At 38.7% G+C, this 17,961-nt stretch overlaps 1 protein-coding gene across 2 annotated transcripts in view; it reads right to left on the bottom strand.

Moving 5' to 3' along the window:
- The window catches only part of Tbc1d32 (TBC1 domain family, member 32), a 214,676-nt gene that overhangs the window by 43,910 nt on the left and 152,805 nt on the right, over positions 1 to 17,961 (bottom strand). The window contains exons 26-28 of one of the 2 annotated variants that reach the window (XM_011243191.3): positions 14,274 to 14,399; positions 6,272 to 6,355; positions 285 to 477 (exon numbers count right to left, since the gene is read on the bottom strand). In XM_011243191.3, coding sequence (XP_011241493.1) covers positions 401 to 477; positions 6,272 to 6,355; positions 14,274 to 14,399 — 287 coding nt within the window. In that variant the 3' untranslated portion in view covers positions 285 to 400. Of the gene's footprint in view, positions 1 to 284; positions 478 to 6,271; positions 6,356 to 14,273; positions 14,400 to 17,961 lie in introns of those variants that run through there. The other variant, NM_001033385.3, reaches the window with a different exon arrangement.

A 17,961-nucleotide genomic window follows, 5' to 3' on the forward strand; every position in this document is an offset into this window, starting at 1 on the left:
CCGGTCATAATGGATCCAAGTCTTCTGCTGACCTCTGTGAGCACTGCTTAAACATGATACACACACACACACACACACACACACACACACACACACACACACACACACACACACACACACACACACACACACACACACACACACACACACACACACACACACATACACACACACACACATACACACAAACACACACACACACACACACACAAACACACACACAGACAGATAAAACATCAAAACATCAACATACATAAAAAAGTAATAACTAAAACAAAAAAGTCTTTCAAAAAGTTACATTTTAGGGGCTGGTGAAATGGGTCAGAGGTTAAGGGCACTGGCTGCTCTTCTAGAGAACCCAGGTTGATTCTCGGCACCCACGTAGCTGCTCACAAATGTCTCATGCCTTCTTCTGGCCTCTGTGAGTACCAGGAACATATGTGGTACATAGACATGTGGTACACTCAGGCAACACACCTGTACCCATAAAATAAAAATAAAAATAATTTAAAAGTTACATTTTAATAGTCAAACGTAGAACAATGGTAGCTTTTCAGTCTATAGAGTAACCAGTTCCAAGAGAAGAGGTTTTTACAAATCTACTCCTTCCTAAGGGACATTTAATAGAACATTGCAAAGAATAAATTACAAGGATCTAGTTTGTTTAAAAGACTGGAGGTGACAAAAAAAAAAATGAACATCTGTTAAGGTTTGCAAAGATCCCTGCATAGGTGTACCACTGACTGCAAATGCACAGGGCTTTTATCTGTTTGTCCATTCTTCTTTCTTTGAGGGAATAAACAGCCAAACTAATTTGGTTTATCCAGATTTGCAAATTTTATAGCAGGCTGAGTTCCTGAGGGAAGTAACAGCAGATGGATAGCTGTGTTGTTCTAATTTCAGCCACCGTGGGGCTTAGAAAGCTGTCACTTTGTACAAAGACAACCAATTTCTCACTTTAAGAAACAGAAAAGCAGTGAATATGTCCAGAATTTGTTTTTGTTTCGTAGCATCTTTTATATTAAAGCCCAGGCTTGCCAGCTTGCAGTAATTAGAACGGGATTTTATAATGGCAGCCATTGTTCTCCCATCTAAAGCCACAGGAGGAGGATGCCCCTTAACACATGGGAGAGAAAAATGGGCACTTGCTCACTACATCACAATAACAGATTCCCAACCACCAGTCAGTAGGAAGCCACTTTGGGTGTTTTTTGGCTTTACTACAAAGCGCTGGAACCCAGCTGATCATCTGACCCCTTTCAATAAGTTAAATTCACATTCAGGGTGCATCTGTCTACATCCCAGGAACCCAACATCTGGGAGCTCACGCAGCACAATTCAGAAACAATTGTAGTAAATACAAGTGCATTAAGTGATCTTTAGTATTTTGACAAGACTGAAAACATAATCGTTTTATATTATCTGTGGAAAATATGACCCAGCAGAATGATGCACCATAAAGAGTTGCTGAGACTGCAGATCACTACACTCCACCATAAAGATCTGCCCATCCCAGCTCTAGTCATAGGCAGCCACGAGCTTTGAGTCTTCTACTCACCTCACTCACCTCCCGTTAGAGCTGTCAATTCCAAAGTGATTGTGCTCTCAGGTAAGTTGTAAGGTTTATTCATAAAATGATAGTTTCCTTCCCAGGTTCACCTCCTTAAACATCTTTCTAATGTATGGTTTCTCTCCCCTTGTCTGTTCCCTTGATTTAAGAGTTTTCCCTCTTTGGGGAGGTGGTATAGGGTTATATGGCACATCCTATGAAGATTCTCTGCACACATCTAAGCTATAAGGAAGCCCAGTGACTGTCAGTCCCATTACCTGCCTAGGTTTTGCAGATCTCTTTTATCTGCAATTCAGTCTCTTATAGCTTCTTTTACCTTTCCACAGTTTGACATTAGATGTTGTAAGATATAAATTATTATTAAATCACCTGTGTGTTTTTAAGTACCAGTCTATTTGGACTTGTTTTGGATTAAATTCATGGGAATGGAGACACTGTGCTGGCTAGCTCTATGTCAACTTGACACAAGCTACAGTCCTCTGAACAATGGAACCTCCATCGAGAGAGTGCTTTTGTAAAATTAGGTTATAGGTCAGCCTGCAGGGCATTTTCTTAGTGATATGGGAGGGACCAACCCCTGACTTATGGTCCTGGGTGTTACAAGAAAGCAGATCGAGAAAGCTATGGAAAGCAAGTCAGCAAGCAGGCCCCCTCCATGGACTCTTCATCAGCTCCTGCCTCTGGGCTTCTACCTGATTTGAGTTCCTGCCTTGGATTCCCTCAGTGAACTGTGATTCAGGACATGTAATTCAAATGAACCCTTCCCTCCTCAAGCGGCTTATGGTCATGGTATTTCATCATAACAGTAGAAACCCTAAGATACTTATATAACAGCAAAACTATTTAACCAAGTGCTACCTCAAAGGTAAAAAGTAGTGTGATACTAATAGAGCAGTTCAGCCAGAGGCAGTAAATAACCATCCAAACAGTAGTTGGAAGAACACCAGTAGCAGAGAGGAAGAACTGCTACTTAGGATTAAAGACAAAGTTTATCCTTAGCCCAAACTTAAAAGTTGTGTTGAGGATTATCATGCATGTGCATCCCATATATGGGTAGTAATATATATCACTTAACTATTTTCAAAATGAACATTGTTCTAGGGTCAAAGGACACAATAATGATAAAACACAGGAACGATCTGTAGGAGACTGGGGTATCGTAAAGAATCAGATACAGTGTCAAAGCATGAGAAAGAAATGACAATGAGCTGTGTTACTGGTTTTATACAAAGCCAATGGATTAATAATTAATCATTATAGCATATCTTTCCTCTAAAAGCCAGATTCACAGATATAATGAGCACTGAACATATCTGTTTGAATGCTAACAAGTACCCAAAACACAGCACAAGAGGAAAAACTAGTTTCAAACCTTCCCCTCAACTCACACCTATTCCTATCCTATTCTTCATTTTAAAATAATTTTATTATCTTTGAAAATCTCATTTAATATGTTTTATCACATTCAGCCCCCAGGACTTCTCCATACCTCCTTCAAAATCTGCCTTCACCTCCCTACCCACTTCCAAAGTCCTGTTCATTCCCTATTTAATAACCCATCAACTCCAATTTACATTGTCCATTAACTACTAGGAGTGGGACAATTCACTGGCTTATGGCTGACCTACCAGGAGTCACATCCTCAAAGAAAACTGACTCTACCTTATCTGGAAGCCATCAGCTGTTCATGGCTCCATGAGTACCTCCCCACTCCATGCTTCAGTGCTGACTGGCTTGATCTTGTGCAAGCAACCATAGCTGCTATGAACACAAGAGGGAAATATCTTCATTGGTTAACCACACTAGTTCTATCCTCTTTTCTTTCACAGCCTGTATGCAACCTATTAGTCAGTCTTGCTAGACATGTGTTCACAATTCACAATGAATGTAAATGCTTTTTCCGACCTCCACTAACAGTGCCCTCATCTGAGTCATTCTACTTTTCCATCTGGCTCCCCCTGCTTTATCCGGCTTTCCCCCACTCAGTCTTTCTAATGCAGGAGCCATATTACACTTATAAAATGCAAACCACACAAAAATTCATATCTCATGACTAGAAAAGTGCTTATATACAAATATATGTTTGTTGAAAAAGTGAAAATGTAATTATCTAGGACAGGAGAAAGTTGTCAGTAGTGTTAGCAAGGCGATACAGTAAAAATAAAACTAGGTCACTGAGAGGAAGGGATGATACCAGAGAAAACAAAAGAAGCAGAACAATGAAAAGCTATGGGTACCAAAGAAGTTTGGACTCTACTCGGTGGTCAGAGCAACCTATCAAGTAGTAGAGGAAAAATAGGTCCAGATTTACCTATCAAGGATCACTCTTACTGTGTGTAAAGAATGCCATTTTGGCTAGGTGGGCAGCTCTTATGATTATAATAGGGAAGCTGAGACAAAGCTGGCTTAAGCTATATTATAAAGCTGTATCTTAAACAAAACACCACCCCAGATAGAACAAGAATGAATGTATATATGTGATAAGAAATCAGACTTGTAGTGGCTATTCCTGGTTGTCAACTTGACTATATTTGGAATGAACTACAATCCAGAATTGGAAGGCTCACCAGTGACCCTTATCTGGAGGCTTGGAGATCCTTATCTGGATTTTGGTTTGGAGATCTTGAGCCATAGTGGCTATGGATTCCAGAAGATTGAATCTCCGAGTTTAAGGAACACACCTTTAATCTGGGCTACACCTTTCATCTGGGATTAAACACACCTGGAACACACCTTTAATCTGGGCTACACCTTCTGCTAGAGACAATATAAGGACATTGGAAGAAGGGAGTCTAGCTCTTGCTCTTGCTCCTTCTCCTGCTTGCCGTGTGAGACTGAGTAACTGCTAGATCCTTGGACTTCCATTCACAGCTGTGACTGAACAATTGTTGGGAATTGGGCTGCCGACTGTAAGTCATCAATAAATTCCTTTACTATCTAGAGACTATCCATAAGTTCTGTGACTCTAGAGAACCCTGACTAATACAAGACTGTAAAATGAAAAACACACAAAGGGTCATTGATACCCTGGGCAAAAGGCAACACTAGCCTTAATTAGCATAAAGAAGAAAAAAGAGGCACAGACTGAAGTAAATTTGAGATGTAGTGCACACAGTAGATGTGTGTAGAACACAGAAGTAGCACTAAGAAGCAAATCCAGTGCTGACTCATCAGTTTCCCACGCTGAGGAACCTCCTACGCAGACAGGGCACACAGAGCACAATGTACATCAGTAGACACAAGAGTTCTTGTCACATCTTCAGGTTAAAAAATGTCATGGTGTCCAGGCATCCAGATAAAGCTCCTATTTGACAACTATAATTATGAGAATGAAGCCAAGAAAAAAAAAACAAAAAAACAAAAACAAAATGTTAAAAACATCTGACTAGAAGACTCAAATTTTAAAGTCATTAACTTATATGGTGTAGGTTAATGCTACTGTTTAACAACATCTGAAGCAAAACTTGAAGATAAATTCCAAATGGGAGCTTCAGGAAACAGAAACTCTGAGGAGGCAGAAAGCTTGTAGGTGGACAACCACAAGAAGACAGTGCTTTCCAGAAACAACAGAGAAGTTGCACATATGAACTCAGGGATTGGGGCAGCATACGCAAGACCTACACAAAATCAAGGCAAACAAAATCCCATCATAGTGTGAGGTGTGGAGGCATGAAGCTCTACCTTTAGCTAAAGAGCTATCATGTGAGAGCTGTTGAGAAACAGGGAGTTAGTTTTCTTTAAGGATGTGAACCCCTGTGTCAACCCCTGTAGGTCACGGGTCTAAGGCAGGCCTCCCACCCAAGAGTATTTCGGGACCACAAATTGGACTCAGAATGTTTAAAAGGGAGGGGATTCTCAAATACGTAGAATATATTTTTAAAAGGCGGAAATTAGGAGCTGGAGAGATGGCTCCATGGTTAAGAGCTTGTAGCAAACTCCTGGATTGGTTCCCAGCACCCATGTGGTAGCTTACAAACATCCGTAACTACAATTCTATGGGACCTGGTGCCTTCTTCTGGACTCCATGAGCAACACACACACACATACACACATACACACACACACGTACATAGAGAGAGAGAGAGAAGAAAGAGAGAGAGAGAGAGAACATACATACATATATACATACATGTAGGTAAAACATATACACATAAAATAAAATGATTATTTTTTTTAAAAGAAACAAAAAGGTACTGTGACTATCGCACTTTCAAGGTGGGACCTTGAAAAACTCTGTGAGGACTAGATGTCAGTGCACACACCGACTGATGTTGACCAAATGATGTCCAATAGGGACCTAGAAGCAAGCAGGTATCCCCAGTTACATTTCTTTTGTGTCAGGGCACAACAGTGAGTCAAATACCCAGTCTTGCAACTGTGGAGCAGAAAGCAGATCAGCATAGAAGGCGATGATGAGAAAATAAGACTAGGAAGAGACATAATATAAAATCCATAGAGTAGGCTATGCTACCTAAGGGAAAAAAAAATTCTACAGAGACCAGAAACACACGAAGTCCCAGCATCACAAGGAATCTCAGAAATTAGCAACGGGCATTGATATGTGGAGCACAGAGGTGAGAAGTGAGAGAAGTTTCAGATGGGGGCCTACTCATCTCAGTACCCTGCACACAGCACTATGAAACAGCACCTGCTTACACACTGACCTTTTTTTTTCCAAACATCTCAATATTTAAAAGATACCTGTGTATTCCACTGAAGGGAAGTAACATTCAGATGGGTTTTCGGTGAGAAGCAGCACAAATTTTTCCAGTAGTTCTCCTAAGGCTGTGACAGAGATGAGAGTGATTAGAATTTTAAAAGTCAAGAAAGCGCAATGCGTGACAGCGCATCTTTAAGTCACAGACTAGTATATAAAAGTCACCTGAATGCCACAGCTCTGAGGAGTTCAACTCAAAACACACTTTAATCAGTATTCATAATGTTCCTGATTTCAATTAAATTTTAATAACTTAGCTGTGAACACATTCAGTATATAACTAAAGAAGAAATAGCTATCATCTTTAGATTACCTAACAATTACTTTGGAATCTGTTAATTGTTTTTAACGTATTCATGAATTGATCATTTCTCATCATTTGCATACAGAAGAAAATAGTGAACTCTAAGATAAAGATTAATGCATAGCTCATGTCACTTTCAGATCTGTGGCATATTACATCTTTTATACTTTATAGCTGATGCTATCTGTTCAAGAAACCAGACCAAAGAAAGTATGCAATATTTGACTTAGAAATGACAAAATGATTCCTTTCCAGGTTGCTGTGATAATATCACAGAGTTTGCATATATCCTACAAATGGATGCTCCTGGGGATTAAGGTTAATATGCAGCCCAGAGGAATTTGTTTTCTTTTCTCTAAAGAAATATATCTGTAGAGTAGCTGATTGTTATACGATAAAGCCAGTGATCTTGCTTCACTTTAAAAGTGTGCCCTTCTTACTCTTGGAATATTAACCATGACCTTTATTAACTACAAGGATTCTATTTTACATTCAGGTATATTCTAAGCATGTAATTCTTCAAAGAAAAATTAATGTGCAAAATGTAAAAGCCAAGTAACAAAAAGGGAACGGTGTAGCTTTCAGTAATTGTAGAGAGCAAGCTATATATTACGACAGTTTGATAGCTAGAGACGAAAATGAAATGTTTTTATTCATTGAACTCTATTCATTATAGGATTTCAAAGCAGAGTATTTAAAAACATGAAAATTCAATAGTCATGGCTTAAAAAATACCGCTGCATACAGATTTAAGTTTGAAGTTGTCTAGGCTGGTTCTATATTTATAAACACAGGCATAAGTCTATTGTATTTCTAAAGTTGTTTCAGAAGTTTGTCATTTAAGAATCCACATATCATATATTCCCACGTGGCCACTTTTAACTTCTATGTAAATAAACTTTTGAGTAGATTTTCTATAAAGGATAATGTGATGAAGTTCACATACAATTATTGTTAATTTAATGGTTAAGACTAATAATCTAAAGTGCAAGACACCTAGTAATAAACATTGCTCAAAAACATCATTGTCTAGGGATATGTCCATTTCAACCTTCAACTATATTGTAATTATGTGCTATGTATTTGAGTATAATGTTAGAAAAAATGGGCAAAAGCAAGCATTCCACTAAGCAGTTATTGGTTAGCATTCTCTCAAACACATGGGGTTTGGTTGCTGTCTTTGTACCCAGGCTCATGTGTCAGTCTGCAGGTTGCTTTGAACCTCACACAGAAAGCATGATATTTCATACTTGTGTGGTATGGAAGTTATTAGATTTGCCGCTTACACATGGAAGGCCTGGCCTGAGACAGGATGATTCAAAGGAGAGGCAGAGAAAAGAATGAGCTGGCATCTCTTTATACACTGGAACAAAAGCAAGAAGGAAGATTCTGCCTTCTAATCCTCTAGGTACCAGGGAGCAATTTACAAATTGCATGTTGGGATTTTATTTAGTTTGGTTTGGTTGGATTTGTATTTGTTTGTTCGTCCGTTTTTGTTTTTTGCTTTGTTTTAGAATCAACATACTCAAAATGCCAGCAGAATCTCCTAAAACCAAAGAAGTATGGAAGGTCACAAACATTATAGCTTATTGGTGAAAGATACTAAACTTTAAGGTGCGAGAAGCAATTCTTAATGATAAAAACAAATTCACTCTAGAATGTTGCCCTGAAAGCAAACTATGGAGTACTGTTTCATCTAAAATGTATATTAATCTTAAATGACATGTCTGAGATTTCTATAAAGGATTTTAAATTATAGCCTTTCTACCTTTAATTATGCCTGCTCTCTGGGCTAGGAACATAGTTAAAAGACTCTATGATTGTATTCATGGGCCTAAAAGAACACATGGGTTTTCTGTAGAAGAAAGACTGAAGGCAGGAGCTGAAGAGAAAAGTTGAATTTAATTCTCCTTTGACCTTGCCCCACCCCACCCCCATCCTACAAGAATGTTAGCATTCCCCCCAGACCGGCATATTATAAGACAATTATATTCCACATGCCTGATTCCCCACCAAGTCTGAGGCTGCTCTGGACAACTGATCATAGCTTGAGGAACAACAGTCAGTTTTCTTCAGGGGGAAGCAGAGAGGGAGAGAGCAAGAGAGAGTCAGCATTAGAAATGAGAAAAGATGGAGCCCAGGAAGTAGAGGACAGTGGAATAGGATCAAGACACGTTGAACGAGTATTAGATAAAATACATTTAAAAGGGATGACACATTTGAGAAGTGAGCAAGCCAGGAGAATTCTATCCTTTGGAATGTAACCAGCACTCTTTTAAATAGGTTTACTGAGCCACATTGCCTCTTTCCATCACGTGAGGAGGCAGCGAGGGCTCCATCTCTGATGCAGATAACAAACCTATACTAGATACGGAATCTGCCTGAGCCCTTTCCTCTGTTTTCCCAGGTGTCAAAAATGAGAAATAAATGTATATTTTTAAAGTTATAGAAAATTAAAACACCATCACTACAACAACACAGTGTTTGCGAACACTCAAACTGTCTGATGGTTTCACTGGCCACACACACTTAAAAATGAGTACATGACAGCTATCTCATCATAGCATATGAGCTACATTACAGGTTCAGTTTTCTCCCTATTCATCCTGCAGGAGGTGATCAGATATGTTGTTCCTCAGATCCTTGCATACTTAAGAACATATTTTTTTCTCATGCCTCTACTCCCTAAAATCAGAACTCTAATTCTGTAAGAACTTCATCCATACAACTCTATATAGTTTAAATAAAAACTACTATATGCATGGCCACCCTGTTCTTCATCATGTTTCAAACTGCCCAGCTTCATTCTTTCATTTAAAAATATTTGCTGTTCTTTCATTTAAAAATCTTTGAACAATTACAGGTTTGTAGGGAAGCAAAAAAATGGCAAAAACTTCCTTTAGCTTTGTTGTAGGGCGACCTGACTTCAGATGAGAACCTTTTGACCTCTCTTCATTTGTGAGGACAATTTCATTATGTTGACTAATGCTCCACTTCGATTTGACCTCCATCTGTCCTGAGAGGCCCACTGTCCACAGTATGCTTATCCTTGGTAGAAAATGTACTGATTCTCTTGGCTTTCAAGACTCCTTGTCTTGATTGAATGCTTGATAATGTGTTTGGTGTGGGGTTCTTTGCACAACTCCATTTTGGGGTCTACTCAGATCTTGTAAGTTCAGATCTCTCGGTAAGTTAACAAATTTCCAGCCATCATTTCTTCAGACACCTTTGTTGTCCTGGACTACCTTTCAGGACATGAATACTGAGTCTGCCTGAGAACCATTTCCCATAATGTTTCCAAGACAAGAAGTTTACTTGTGAAAAGTCTTCTGCCTTTGGGAGGTTGCCCTTTCCCTGGTCCTTCAGCTAAAGAAAGCAGGATTTTATTGCTCCATTCCATTTTTCCAGCATCTGTTGCCATTCTCAATCAATCAGGCTAGAATATATAGGTCAAACGAAAACACAGAATAATTTACTTCCATGGATCCCAAGTATCTTCTGTTTTCTGGAGTCATTTTGTTGGCTCTATGTGGGATGCCACGGGTCTTTCCCTGTGTATCCCAACACAGATAAGGATAACAGCATCTGACCTGTCTCCCAAAAGTATAGGTCATTTTGGAACCTTTTTTCATAGTTTTACTATGTCGGTCTTTAAATGTTATTTCTGTCAGATAAATGAGTTTCTCTCCTTTTATTGTTACCTTCTTCAAAAGTATTTTAGGGAGATGCTAAGAATTAAGCGCAGGACATTACGTGCTAACCACGTGCTCTACCACCGAGATACTTTTGCAGCCCTGAAGTCTCATTAGAAGAGGCTTTTGCAGATCTAGCCTAAGGAGGAAAGTTCAATATTCAGGACCCATATAATAGAAAGGTATGTGTTATACAGTGACCGACTTAAACTGGAGTAATCACTCATAGGAACTTTAGTCATGAACTAAGTCATCGGTCAGTACCAATGAAAAAATATATACAAGGCAGATATTAAAGTCCCATAAATTCTCTTAGCTTCCATATGTATGTTATGTCATACATATATCCTACCCACCCACATGGGCACACATGAGATCACAGAGCATGCACACATACACGCATAAGCACACACACAAGAATAAAAAAAAACATTTTTCTAAATATAGAAATAATCACTGAATAATACAATTATAAATGAATTCCATGCCTTCATTTTGCTTATTTAAAATTATTAGAAAGCTAGTATCCCTGGAATCCCAGAATTTTAAAGGCTCAGGCACAAGATTTTCGAGTTTGAAGTTAGTCTGGGTTTCATAGTAATATTTTGTCAAAAGATAATCATTTATTATATAATAATGGTCCAGTTGCTGAGTAAGTACTTTAGTTCAGGTAGCATCTTATTTAGAAAATTTTAAGATCATATCTATATGACTTTGGCCAAGTACAACCAAAAGTTTAAACATTGACTACTAATTACACTGTATGTGCTATATAGTGACCAACTTAAACTGTAGTAATTACTCATGGGAATTTTAGTAAGGAACTAAGTCATTGGTCAGTATCAATGAAAAAGATTATATAAGGCTTACTTCATACTAAACTTCATGACTATTAGAACACTCATAAAGTATTAACAGGAGATACTGATTAGAAAATAATGAGGAAATGGTGCTTTCATAGAGAGCTGCCTCTAGAATATCAGATGCAAGGGGTTAGAAATTATCACATCCAGGGTTGCTTCTGAAATTGATTGCTAACAATGGACAGATACTCAGAAATTAGGGTAGGAAAGGCAAAAGAACAGCACAAGCCAGTTAATTTACTGAGACTTCCCTGACAATAAAACAGGAAAGGAACAAAGGGAATTGTGTAATGATTTGCATCATAATGAATAAAAAGTATAGAATCCAGCACCACATTAGAAATTCAACCAGTGAAGCAGTGTCCTCTGGGTTTTCTTCTGGCACTGAAGTGTTAATACAAATGGAGCAAAGTCCTTGGACTAGTTAACATTCCTGTGGGGTTAGGAGAGATTCCGGCCCATGTAAAGCATCACTTCACCCAGGACTGTAAGTGCAGAAAGGCACAGCTGTCCATCCTCACAGGCTCACTTGATCCTCTCATATGCTTCGTGCCTGGAAGGAAACCCAGAAACACAAGAAGCCCACATACATGCAAAAAAGTGGGAAATTCTGCTCTGGTCATTGTCAAGATGATCAGATTTAATTAAATGTGTGAATACTGCTTATTAATGGATTATTCTCCATCCCTTCCCACTGCCAAAACAGGGCAGCACTTGCCTACTGTAGGACAATACTGCTGACAAGCAGGTCCTCAAACCGTAATTACACTTCTTTCCATCTCTCCATTTTCTCAGTTGGACACTTGTCGTCATATAGAAATTTAAAATGAATTCAATCTGTAATAATTTTGAAATTTTTAACAGGTAGACTATTAAGCATTATGTATCATTACATAGGTATGTTAAAGAAAAACAGAATAGGTTAATTTACAAAGGATAATTTATAAAGGATTAAATCTCATAACTGTAGGTCACTCATATTTATAACCCAAGCTGTCCAAGACTGCAGAGGTAGACTTGTGTGTGTGTGTGTGTGTGTGTGTGTGTGTGTGTGTGTGTGTACATGTGCACACATACATATACATACACAGGCAGTCTGCTGAATGTTTTTGCAATGGGTTTACCCTCAGATTACAGGCAGTATACATAGGGATAGGAAGAAAACCTAAGTGAGGGAAGTCATGAGTGACTATGCATTGTTGACAGAGGCACAGTCATGTCAAGGACAGCAAGGCCTCCAATGTATGAGAAACTGGCAAAGCTGAGATCCATATGGGTATAAGACTTTCTGAAGGGGTCCCAGTGTGAGTATCCATGAACACGGGGCCAGTCTGTGAAAAGACTGGCAACTGCTGCTTTCTCCTCAGGTGTTCACAGCCTAGTGTACTTCTGTAAAGACTTCCTACCAAGATTAGCTAGCCCCTCCCCCTGTGCTGTACTGTAAACACACTGAGGTTCCTGGTTGAGAAGACAACAGAACCCTATCTGTTGTGTCTGTGTGTCTCTCCATTTTGATTCCTTGGGCACCAATAATCAGGGGTTCAAGACCAAAGCTGGGTGGGTCATTGTAAGGCTAGAAACAAGTATGCTATGAGATACTATATACAACAACATAATTTATTATTAAGGCAGTATTTTACTTGTCTGTGTCTATCTGATAAATGCTGTCTCTAGTAGACAAAAGGCTAGGTATGAAAAGGTGACATAGAAAGTAACGCTGTAGCTTTTGACATTAGATCACTTAGATCCACCTCTTGCCTCTTCTACTACAGAGAACTAGGCTGTTATGTAAAATTATGAATTTCAATTTCACCATTAATAAAATATAGGTTACATAATAAAGTTGCTGGGAGTACAGAGCTTTATGTAGTGACTAAGCATTAGGCAGAGAATCCTGGAGCTATGACTGGAAGCAGCTCATGGGATACTGAGGGACACAGCATCAGAAAGCAATGAGTAACTGAAGGACATGTGGACAATGCCCCAGATGCCAAAGGAAACCTTTTGCTCAGCTTAGCTATACCGTTCAGAAGATAACAGATAGACATGTGACACTTCTCTTCCCCTATGAGACAGAAGCACTCTGAACTGTGTTCTGTTATTATTTCGTTTTTCAAGGCAGGGTTTCTTGTTTATTCCTGGCTGTTCTGGAACACTCTCTGTAGACCAGGCTGGCCTTAAACTCAGTGATCCACCTACCTATCTGACTCCGGAGTAATAGGATTGTGTGTGCCACCTAAGGCCAGAGTTGTGGTTTTTTGATGTATTTAAACATTTAACTAAACTCTTCCAAGCCACTCCTCCCCTAAGTTGCTATGTATTTTTGGCCATGTGCAAAGCCACTGAGAAAGCGTATTTTAAATATTCTCTCTTATACAATCAAGAATTGATATAAAGTACAAATCTTAAGGGATACGAAACATGTTTAATTGCTCATTTATACTCATGCTGTGGAGAATAATTGAATAATTTGTAATTTTGTTGCCACATAAATATTTCATTATTCTCTAAAATACCATTTCTAGCAAGCTATAATTTTAGTTCTAAATTCCTGTTTTTAATTTTATAAAAAATATGAAAGCCATTAAGTATGGCTGATGAAATTAAGTCACTTCTAAATGACAATGTTTAGGAAGTCTATCTTATAGCAGCTACAGATTAAAGTTACAGCTCCTGAAAGCTAAAGCACAGGTAAATAACTGAAGTTAACCCTGCCTGATAAGTTTGAAACTAGATATGCTGCTTTATGACAAAGCTTCCTTAGGAATCATGCAATTGGCTTTGCTGGATGCCTGGTGATGTTTTAAGATGCTTACGTCACTAGTGAACTGGTTAAGTCCTCTACAAAGATACGGCAATGTGGTATATGAAGGTGAAGACTGTCAAAATCAAGTAAGCTGTAGCCCAAGGAAAGACAGGGGGACTTCAGAGATGCTCAACACCTCAGACAGTCTCTTATAAGGCTTAAGTCTGATCTTCGGTTGTCTCAGAATTACAAGTCCCTTGAAGGACACTGGGCTTTTCCTATGATGTTTCCTGCACACACAGGTAGAACTCCCCAGGAGTCACAGCTTCTGCTCTAATGATTTTATGCAGGGACACCCCCAGTATAGAACAACTCACTTACCACTTCCATGGACTGCATCAGGCTTGGACTTCATTGTTTTACAAAACTGTCTTCGGCAGTTCTCTATCCACTCTGTTTGTTTATCGGACATTTTGAAGCATGATAACAGGTTTCCAATATCATTGTCTAGTAAGCAAAATAACAGGTTAGAATATTACAGGCTAGAAAGTCAAATATCTGTGATGAAGTTAAAGAAGCTAACAATAATCCCTAATAGCAAAATGGAGCAATGATAATTTTGTATAAGAAAATGACAGCCTTCCACTCTATATTGGAACCATTAAGTAAATTAAGGGTTAAATGAACACTGAAACTAGTATACCACAATTGCCAATCATCAGATTGGCCACTAAATGAGAAATAAGCAAAAAGCATGCATAGCACATGGCTAGACAGGGCATGTTTCACATGTAGAATAGGACAAAGTGAGCTGGCAGCAGAAATCCTATCAGATTAATGCCAACAAAAGGCAATTTACAAATTATTAGTTTCAGAATTTCCTACTTAATATTTTCAGACTTTGGTTGGTAGTGGGTAATTGACCATAGAAGCTGAAACTACAGGTAAGGAAAAACTATCATATTCCTGTACATGCACACACACAAAGAACATACACAGAGACATCTCGGTAAAGATGATCTAAATTACAGTTCTAATTAGTCTTAAAAGGCTGAGACATATCATCCATCATCACACAGTTATCACAGCCAAATCTGTGTTTGTATGCATAACAAACAATGGATAAGGATATTTAAGTTACAAAAAAAAAAAAAAAAAAAAAAAAAAAAAAAGCTTTGAATGACACACAACCCTACCTCCACTGTGCTATGCACACACTTTGTACTCAGGATGTTTCTGCCTAAAATTCCAAAGTACTGGGATTATAGGTGTACATCACCATGCCCAGCACCTACAGAAAATGATAGCCTTGCAAAATCAAACTGATACACAAGTAACTCCCTGCCCAAAAGTATCCACTATTGTTTTGAAAGGACTTAGAGGAACTTAAAAATGAAATGGCTAAACAGACTGTAGTTTATAATTAAATACTGACCTCCCACTCTGTAAAAAGAAAGCAAATAGCATTTGTATAACAGCTTTTGATTCGCTCATTATACTGAGCAAACTGAAAGAGGTAAAGAGGATATATACTCTGCATTATTATTCCTAGGATATGTGGGCACCAGAAAAGCAACCTTATAGTAAGCACTGGTTCCCAAATGGCTGCAGTTTTGACCCCAAAGGGGAATCTGGCAATAGGCATGAGAGGTCACCTGGCATCTGATGGGCAGAGAACCCCAGAAATGCTGCTAAAATCCCTATGTGGCAATACCCTGGCTCCCCCAAAATCAAACTTTCCAAAATACTAATGGTGTTCTGGCTGAGCTGAGGTGGAAGAACTCCAATTCAGAGTAATAAGAAGGATCAGTGTCCACCTGTTTGTGACTAAGGATGGAGAAGAGAGGACTCGGAGTAAGAAAGACTTGATGTGTGGTCATGAGATGTTATGGTGCTTATAACTATAGATATTTGTAAAGTTTTACAGTACTTTCTTTAAATGAGTGCATTTTGTCACATATAAATGTGATAGATACACCATGCATGTGTGAATGTTTATAGATAATTGAAAGCCAATGACAAAGCAAGTTAATATGACACTCAAATATGAGTGGCTCTACATCACAATTTGGTGTGCTGTTTACACTGGAACTGACTACACATTTATTAAAGGTATGTGCTTATATAAAATGCTCATGAGAATCCTAAGAAAGCCAGATGTGGAAGCTTATGCCATTAATCCCAGTGTTACAGGGGATTAATGTAGCTTGGAAGCCACTGAGGATCCATTGTTCCCTCATGGTCAACTTTGGACCCCAATTCCTGTTTCCCTGACAATACCAGAAAGTTAAACATCACTACAACACTTCCTTAAGATTTAAGATGCAAGAGGAAAAACTGGAGATATATAGTCTTTATTCAAGTCTATTACAGAAAAGCATCTTCTTCCTGGTCAAAGAACAGAATCAGAGTTCAACTTTTGGCCCGCAATGGAGACATGACTTGCCAATCTGTTGCACAGATTACAATGGTATATACGATTGCCACTTCCCTTGAAAGTTAATTCACCTGGGCCTGTCAATCAGCTGACTTACCTGAAGTTGTGTTATAGAGATGGAAGCAATAACTTTCCCCTTGATGCAATAATGCACTGTCTCTCTACAGAGGTCCCTCTCCCAAGGCAGTTGTTTGCAGGGTTTCTGTCATGCTATACTGAGAAGTCTGCCTGGTTTTGAGTCTTAATTTGAAAAGTGTAAGTTTGCCTTCTCACATCTCTACCTCTGTTTACAAATACTGTCCCAGAGCCTCACCAAATTTTCTTTGACAGTCTGTGCTTTTTCAGACTTTCTCTGGAGTCCCTGCACTTCCATCATGAAGCTGACTGGTGCTCTCCATTGTTGAACATGTTGCCTGGCTTAGACCCTAACTCAAAAGCAAGACTTCCTTCCTCTTTTCCATCCCTCTCCTCCTAGCTTGTCTGACCTGTATTTTCTCTCTCAAACTTTAATAAAATGGCCCTTAAGCTTTCCTCTGAACTTTAATTCTATAATTAGCAAATGAGACTAATAGCCTGACAGAGAACCACTATTTCCTTAGAAGCACACAAGCTGATGAAGCTGGTAGGATTGGTCCAAGTTCAAGGCCATCCTGGGGTACATAGTGAACACCATACTCACACACACACACACACACACACACACACACACACACAAGGACAGCATCAAGAAAACCCTTAATGATTAAATAATGTTTAATGGTATTTTTAATAGTATATTTTATCTATGAGACAGTGACTCATATAGAATGGGGTGGTCTCAAAGTTGTGAGACCTGAGGCCTATAGCTCTAGGCTCTAGGCACTTAGATTATCAGCCTGTGCCACTGTGGTGGTTCGGATGACAGTGTCTCCCGCGGGCTCTGTCACTGGTTCCAGTTGGTAGCATTGTTTGGAGAGGCTTATGAGGTGTGGTCTCCTTGGGGGAAGTATGGCAATAGGAGTGGACTTTTAGGGTTTAAAACCAACTGCCAGTCCCCATTCATGCAGTTTCCTGCATGTGATTTAATATGTGAAGACCCAGGTCACTGCTCTAGCTGCCATGAGTGACACCTCCTGCCAGATGGACCCTTTATCTCTAGAACCATAGGTGCAAGTAAACCTTTCCTTCTCTAGGTTGCTTTGCTATGGTGTTTTACCACAACAATAGGACAATCATGACATTTCTATAATTCTGACCAATTTCTGGGTGTAATACAGGGGTCTGTAATAAGATGAATATATATGTGTATACACACACACACACACACACACACACATACATACACACACACATACATATTTAGAATGTCACTAAATATAAAAATTTCATTTTTGGCTTCAAGCACCATTTTAAATAGCAGACTATTCTATATAATTCAAATGTCATAATAGTATTTCTAGAAACTGAATATCATAAATCAATACCAGCTATTATAATTCAGCTCTAATGAAGTCACTATAAAAAAATACCATTTTTCTACCCCCAAATTAGCTTGCTATATCTTACAAGACAGAAAATGGCATGCCACTCCTCCATATGCTTCTTTAGATCCACATACATAAAAAGTATCTATGAAAAACTAGGAGAAAATGA

The sequence above is a fragment of the Mus musculus genome, chromosome 10, assembly GCF_000001635.26.
Source record: "Mus musculus strain C57BL/6J chromosome 10, GRCm38.p6 C57BL/6J".
In the NCBI taxonomy this organism is placed as follows: domain Eukaryota; kingdom Metazoa; phylum Chordata; class Mammalia; order Rodentia; family Muridae; genus Mus; species Mus musculus.